Genomic DNA, 7938 nt, shown 5'->3' with positions numbered 1-7938 from the left:
TAGTAGTAGTAGTAAGTATACTAGTAGTTAGTTAAGTTAATTAGTAGTAAGTAGACGACGGTGGTCGGTACGTCTACTAGTGTGTCGTCGTAACGTACTACGTGTGTGTGTGTGTGTGTGTGTGTGTGTGTGTGTGTGTGTGTGTGTGTGTGTGTGTGTGTGTGTGTGTGTGTGTGCGTGTGTGTGTGTGTATGAAATAAATAAAGTTTATAGTAAATTAATTAAATTAAGTAAATTAAGTAAACTTTGACGAGAGTAGAATATTGCAAAATTTTCGTATCTTTGTGATAGCACGGTACATCATTGAAAAATATTTATTGATATTCTTATCTCTGTTTAGATAATTTTTATTTGTATTTTAAATGTTCTTCCAAAATTCACAAAATTTCATTTCTTTCTCTTTCGAAAATATCATAAAAAAATTTTATTTATTTTGTTTAGCTGTGAAAATATTATTTTTTAATTTAATTATTTATTCGTGAAGATAGCTATTATTAAAAAGATACTAATATTGATACTAGAAATAAATAAAAAAAATTTGGCCCATGAGGGGATCGAACCCGCGACCTTCGCGTTATTAGCACGACGCTCTAACCAACTGAGCTAATGGGCCTGTTAAATGGGAGATATAACTTTAGTAATTTCCTGTCCAACATACATGTATCATGACATTTGTTATTTAAATGTAATGTAATTATTAGAAAATCAATTTATTAAATAATAATCGTGAAATTAATATAAATAATTAAAATATTTAATTATAATTAAGAATATAAAATCGAAGATATTCTATAAAATGATTAAAAAAATGTATTGCAAGAATTGATATTCTTCTTTTTCAAATGTATTGACATTTCTGACCATTAAAATTATTTCAAATTTATTAGATAAATTTATAAGTATAAGTTAAATTTACAAGAGCAAAATGCCGATCGAATTGCCTGTTGATATGTTAAATAAACCTTTGTCAGAGATTGTTTTCAGAAGAAAAAATAATGCTTTATTCAAGAAATTAGCTCAAAAGACTCATTTCAATGTGAGAGAAATCGAAGGTTATTCAATAATAAAATAAAATAAACACACATACTTTTCATATATCAACATTTTTAAAGATTTAATGTAATTTTTATATATGTTCGATTTATTATAAATTATAATTTTACTGCAGCGTTAGCTGTTATACATAGAAAAATAACACAAACTTTGGGTCCTATGACAAGAATGGTATTTAGAGATGTTTTGCATTCTGGTTTGGATTTTACTGAAAACATTCGGCATCTATATATCGACAGAATTTTCTCTGCATTTGACAAGAAGAACGTGTTGCAAGTATGAGAAATTATATAATATAAAGTAATTATATAATATATATAAAATTATATAATATATATATATAATATATAATTTATATAATACATATATAATATATATATAAGATTTATATTTTTACAATAATTAAAATTATAATTATGTGAGTATATAGATTCATCTAGAACAGTGGATTGAAGGGCTTTCCACAATTCTTCGTGGCAGTTTGAATGAAAAGATACATTTTGCTTTTAATGTAATCTTAATGTTTCTATAATTATTCTAACTATTTAAGAATTTAATTTTTTTATTTTAATTAAAATAATTATTTTTAATTATAATATTTATTAAATGCAGATATATGATTTTATGCATACGAACAAAATAAAGAAAGAACAAGTATTTCCATCAATGCGAGGTTGCTTGATCAAACTAGAAACAGACGAAGATCCTGATGATGCTGTGAAGGTTAGTTAATTAATTAACTGCTGTTATTAATTAATTAACAACAACAGAGATAAGTCTTGATCTTAGTTACTAATAAAATATCAATTATCAATATGACACTAAAATGCATATCTTTCAAGCATAAAATTTACATAAAATAATAATATTTATGGCATCATAGGATTTGCTTGATTTACTGTTGAAAAAGCTCGACGTCAATCGCGACGGTGTAATATCCGAAGAAGAATTTTGTAGGGCCGTAAAAGAAAGAAATCTACTGTTGCTAGAATGTATGGGACCGGTGTTTCCGTCTAGAGTAGCGCGACGAACATTTTTGAGCACATTCACTGATCGCCTTGGACGATTTTGATTTTCCATACGTTTTATGAAAGTTATCATTTGTATATAATTGCATACTTGGTAACGTTTCTATTCTCGTTTTGTTAAAATTGTAACAATAATATTGTAACAATAATATATTAAAAATACGAACAGACTGTTTAAACTATATTGTCAGGAACTATTCAAGCTAAAAAACCCAAAAGTGCATCTCGATGCAGCAGACAGGCAAACGCGTCAAATCAGACAGAAAAATCCTCCTGAACGAGTGATGCTCCAATAAATTTTCAAGACCATCGACGCAACGTACGGCTTTTACGATTCACCGAACGATGGCAATTGACTCGTTCGTTTTCTTCGCAAACAATCGCTAATGGACCGCGATAATGCCACATCCTAATCGCATCAAGCTGCTTCGCAATACGATTCACCACGAGCGACTTGAATCGATCATTTAATGAACCCTCGCGATCGTCATAAATCTTATTACTATGATCAACGTAAATAGATGATCGATATTCATATATCCACGCGCTATTTATCGTGATACATCGTGACGGTATTTTTGTAATGTATTATTAGTTATATACATCATAAAAACATTGTAAGATAAAAGATAATATGACCTGAAAGCGCGAAAAGGGGGAAACAGAAGGGGATCTCGAAAGATACCTACTCGGTTGTTCTTCTATCGCTTAGATCGGATGCCGGTTCACCTGCTCCACGATCATTCGATTAATAGAGACCGCTCGTGAGATACGGAACAAATATAGACCTTTCTTACGAGCGAGACGGGCTGCGCAACCCCACGCGAATCGCGGTCGTAGACGCGTTACGAAGAAGAAGAAAAAACATAATGAATGTTTGAGGGATTCTGAGGACGGACGAATGGCCCGATCCGCGTCTCAAGCAGCTACAACAACAAATTAAAAGAAAGTCTTGAGGCTTTCGTCGGCTCTGCCGCCGTCTCTCGTTGCCTATGGTTCCCTGTTACAATGCGTGGGCGTAGGGTATACAGTACTGAGGTATATGGGCAACGCGTATTTCTTCCTTGATGATGGTGGGGGCGAGCTGGAACGATATTGTGTAAAGAGTATAATAACGTGCGTATGAAAGGCCGGATCCTTTGTGGGTAGCCGACCGTGTCCTGAAAGGATCTTCCAGGATCTACTTGTGGGGGTGACGGGGGACAACGGGAGGGGAACTACCTAACCACCGAGGGTTAAGGGCACCAGCTGAGAAAACATGCCCGCGGCGTGTCGACGAGACGACGCGGCGTGTTCACGTATACGAGCGCGCGCGCCCGCGTGTGCTAGTCGACGAAAAGAGGCGGATTGACGAACCGATCTGATCTGATTTTTGGGAATGATTGTCGATCTGAAATTCCTTTAAAGGAGCATAGTGGAATAAAATGCGGGTTTTTTTTCGCGTTTCAAAAAAACGTTGCTTGTCTCGACAGATAAATTTATTATATTTGGTTACTGATGGAGATTACGGTCGCCATATATTGGCATGTAATCCGGCATACGCCTGAAGGGACAGATACAAATTGTGCTGACAGCCGAGCGCGACTCGGATAGGAAACGAATAAATTATAATCAGAGTCGCGCGATTGCAAAGAGCGATGATGATTGCGACCTGCGTAGCGCCGGGAAATTAAGTCCGTTTGTACTCTGGCTTTCAGTGAGTCTCGCTACTCTCAGGAGACAGATTTTATTAGAGATGAAAAATATCTCTAGCGAGACAGATACAAAAACTTCAATCAGACGTAACGGCAGCGTGTATATAAAAATAATGGCAGACAGAACGGCAATATAGACGAGTCATCCCTCTTTCTCGTGAACGTTTTACCGTTCGTGGTGAGTCTCTACTTTTGACGGAAGCTGAAATTGCAGCGGCATGGAATATATGTTACCACGTAATCTAGCCACCGACAGCATGGAATAAGCAGCAGAAGCGGATCCGTGAACGGCGGAAGTGGTATATGCAACGTGGCTGAATACGAAACATAAATTATAATCAGCTCCGGATCAAGCGCGGAATAGCCATGATTACAACGGAGAACGTGATGAGACTCTGGGCGATTCGATTTACGCGGTCCACGCCCACGCATCAAAGGGACCGACGACGGGATCACGAAAATGTGAGTCTCTTTCCAGTGATAAATCCACGAAGAGACTTGGTTGAATTGACCGCGCTAAAGCCTACGACAGCTCTGTTAGTCGAATATTCATATAAGCTAAATCACTAGGAGAAAGAAAATTCTTTTAAAGAAAAAAAATGCAGTCATGATAGATTGAATTTATTTCTTAAATCCATAAAGGTGTTATCTTTCCTGTACATTTAAGCCTTTGGCTTTGCATTAATCAGAATGTATTAGCCTCTGTCGGGATTTAAAGAGGCAGTTATTTAACTTTACGGCAGATGCAACCCGATACGAATTTACACAGACCTGTCGGCAAGTTTAATTCCGATTCGGCTTTTATTTGCAAACAATGCGCTATAAGGCCCAACTAAAGCCGTACAGTACACATTGTCGGGGCACAATGATCGCAAACATTGAGATTTACAGCGAACCGTATATCCCACGCCCATGTGCGCACTGCATGGTTTCACGAAACCGATAAATTTAATTAAAGCACGTGCCGATAACTTGGAGTATGCGTGTGTATTCGATGGAAGTGAATGCAAGGAATCGACGGGTGTGTTCAATTGTACAGTCGCCTTTCCGAATTGCATCCATAAATATCAACGATGTCGACGTTATACAGTCTAACGTGGGGCCGTTTGCTTGAGCAACGATTCGTGCGCGGAATGTTCAATGAAGCATGCAGATGCCGTGTACGCCAAGATACACCACGTGTCGTCCAGTTACGAGAAACTGGGAACCGCGACCTGAGGTCACGCCGTGCGAACATGACACCGCATCTTATCGGAACAGCGGGATCTGCCTTGACATGGGTACTGGACGAATGAAGTTTTGAAGATTCTGTTAACGAATTCAGCAATTTATTTGTTTCCGTATACATGAAAAGAATAATTTTGTATCTAAAAATTTAGTTAGGTACAGACCTGAAAATAATTTTGTTAGCCCATCAAAATATTTACATGAAAATCTTAAGCATGATAATGCTGCAAAAAGTTTTTTGATATTCTAGCAACCAGTTTGAGTGTCTTACACAATTATTTTTATTATCCATCGAAATTATTTTTAGATCTGTATATAAATTTTTAGATGATTTGGCAAAATCATCCTTTCTATGTAAATTGTTCATGTAATTGCCACAATATAGTACAATGGAAACTTGAATTACATCTCAAGACAATTTGAATAGATTAATAACAACTTTTAAATTATATAAATTATATAATGTATTGTATATTATATAAATTATATAAATTATATAATGATTGATGCAATTGAGGTTAATGTAACAATATATGTTTTATATGTTTAATTAAATATGCGACTTCAATCTTTTATATAATTTGAAAAATTCTACTAACTTAAGTTACCCCGCTTTATCCTATTTTTTTATATTTTACTATATTTTACAATAATTTCTATGCACATTATTCCAAGAGTGTCTCTCATCATTTGTTCCATTAAAATAATTATTTAGGATCATAAGGCAATTTTATGAGAGATGGTCTTTAGTAGATAGTAAATTTCGCATTGCGGTCCGTAGTAATTAATCCAATTCTCATTCAACCGACGCAGTTGGCCTCGCGAAATTTCTTTTCCATCGAGATGTTAGTTCAGCTTAGCAAACCGAGCGAAGGAACGTCAGCGAACAGCGATAGGATCTTTGAAAGGCACGGCGGGTAACGCCTGCGTTGTGCCACGCGACTAGATAGTTTTCGGAGAGGGAAGAAAGCAGACGTCCGTCTCTTACACGTGAATCGAGCGTGACGCGTACGCGCCTTGACGGACGGCCATATTAAATCAACTGCCCGGCTCTTCCACTCGTTTGTTTCTCCTTTCAAGCCGGATTCAATTTTCTCCACGGCGCCTTGCAAATCGAGGGATATAACTGCATGGCTAAAATTTACAAATATGATGCCTGACACAATGCCCGCCTTTCGAGAACGGACCAGTGGTTGCCATCCATCGTTTTGTAACACTGTCAGTCGAATTTTTATTTTGTTCCTTAACTTTTATATTCATTTTGTTATTGATTTTTTATTTACTTAATTATTTTTATTTAAATACTTAAGAATATCAAAATTCGCAAAAAGTTCTATATTAGTACTTTTAAAGGATTATTAATCCTCGATTGGTAACCATCATTTGGACAATTATACAATCTATACAATTAGTATTATGAGATTTTAAATTGTAGACAAAGAACTTTGAATCTTTCTCTATCAATCGTCGTATGGAGTATTTACTAACATTCTGTACTTCAAAGAGAACGTATTAGAACTTACATAGATGTAATTATTTTGTATAGTTGTAGTTATAGTTAAGAATATTCTAAATTTAGAAACTTGGAAAATAGTTTTCTTAAATTTTGTAGGATTTATAGCGGAGTTCATTCACATCAAAAAGTGTAAAACATTGCGTGTATTTGGCCAACAGCTCAGCTCGACGAGCTTGATTACCTTCAACAGATAGCGACCAATTAATGATCGAGAAAGAGAGGGCAGATTAATATTGATAAAGGGAGATCATCGTTCTCTCCTTCTTGGTAAGATTCGGACGGGCTGTGTAAGATAATAGCAGTGCGCAGGCCGAGGAGATCAAGGGATCGTCATAAACTATCTTAAGGTGTCGAGTTTGTCACGGTCATGCGAGATCGAGTTTTCAAAACAGGATTAGGCATTCTCCAAATCTCAAGAACGATGTACATTCTCTTTCTCGCCCTTTTTCTCTCTTCTGTGATCCTGCAAAACGTGTGTCGTCTATTTTTTTTTACTGATGTTCTAGTGAGGTTCTTCTTTCTCTCACATCTTCATATTGCGGACCCGATCGAGGATTATTCACATCCGGTCATCTCTGCTGAATTTTTTTCCCTTCAACCGATCTCGCATCTTCATAGAAACGCTAAAAGATATCGAGTGGTTTATTGATCTATTTCGTAAGCGCCTATTCAATCGAGTTCAATGCCTTTTGCTTATTGTTCGGCTTTCTCCCGGATGGCCGCTTTTTTGATCTGATTTGTTCGGACGAGACTCTTCCCTTTTTTTATACTTCCTCTCACGACTCCCGTTTACAATAAAATTCGTAGTGATTTTAACGCGCATCTTATTTGCGGCAGTTTGCTGCTAATCGGTGAAAAAGAATTTTTCTGTAGAATTTTCCAAGCATGGTACCTATACGATACCTTGACATGAAAATGGTAATAACAGCATCGTGAAATAGTAGGGCTTCATCGTTATGTTGCGGTAATTTATTTTATAACTGCGAATTGCGGTGGAAGAATGACTGCCAGCTCATCAATTTGTTTTCCGTCATTTCTTTTGACGTAATTCGATGCTTGCAGGATGCTTTATTATCCTGTCATCCTGTCAGGATACCCATGGGGAAAGCGGCGTGTGGCGGTCTGCCACAAAGTAGGTCAACCATTTGGCCACAGAGCTTAAAACATATAGAATTAATATAATCAAGCGATTCGAATAAGAAATCGATTTTGATTTCACGATGATTTCTGAGAAATCTTCTTACGTCATGCATCTCAATGATTATTTCATATTAATTTCGATTTCGTTTATTTTAGTAATAATAAATAAATATAATAAATAAATATTTTAGTAATAATAAATACACGGAAAGGATGATTTTGTTAAAGTTAAAAATTTAGTTAGATAAAATTTTGAAAATACGTTTGTTAGACCATTAAA

At 35.8% G+C, this 7938-nt stretch overlaps 1 protein-coding gene and 1 non-coding gene across 2 annotated transcripts; one reads left to right on the top strand and one right to left on the bottom strand.

The window, feature by feature from the left end:
• Nucleotides 1-539: 539 nt before the first annotated feature.
• Trnai-aau lies at nucleotides 540-613 on the bottom strand. The gene has a single exon. It is a non-coding gene; the product is annotated as a tRNA-Ile (tRNA).
• Nucleotides 614-925: 312 nt separating this feature from the next.
• LOC105622265 (EF-hand calcium-binding domain-containing protein 1-like) lies at nucleotides 926-2125 on the top strand. Its single transcript, XM_012203684.1, has 5 exons — nucleotides 926-1052; nucleotides 1169-1329; nucleotides 1484-1564; nucleotides 1666-1776; nucleotides 1937-2125. The coding sequence occupies exons 1-5, from the start codon at nucleotides 926-928 to the stop codon at nucleotides 2123-2125; spliced, it is 669 nt and encodes a 222-aa protein (XP_012059074.1).
• The last annotated feature ends 5813 nt before the right edge of the window (nucleotides 2126-7938 follow it).

The sequence above is a fragment of the Atta cephalotes genome (assembly GCF_000143395.1).
Source record: "Atta cephalotes unplaced genomic scaffold scaffold00043, whole genome shotgun sequence".
In the NCBI taxonomy this organism is placed as follows: domain Eukaryota; kingdom Metazoa; phylum Arthropoda; class Insecta; order Hymenoptera; family Formicidae; genus Atta; species Atta cephalotes.
This window is presented reverse-complemented; position numbering and strand designations above follow the sequence as displayed.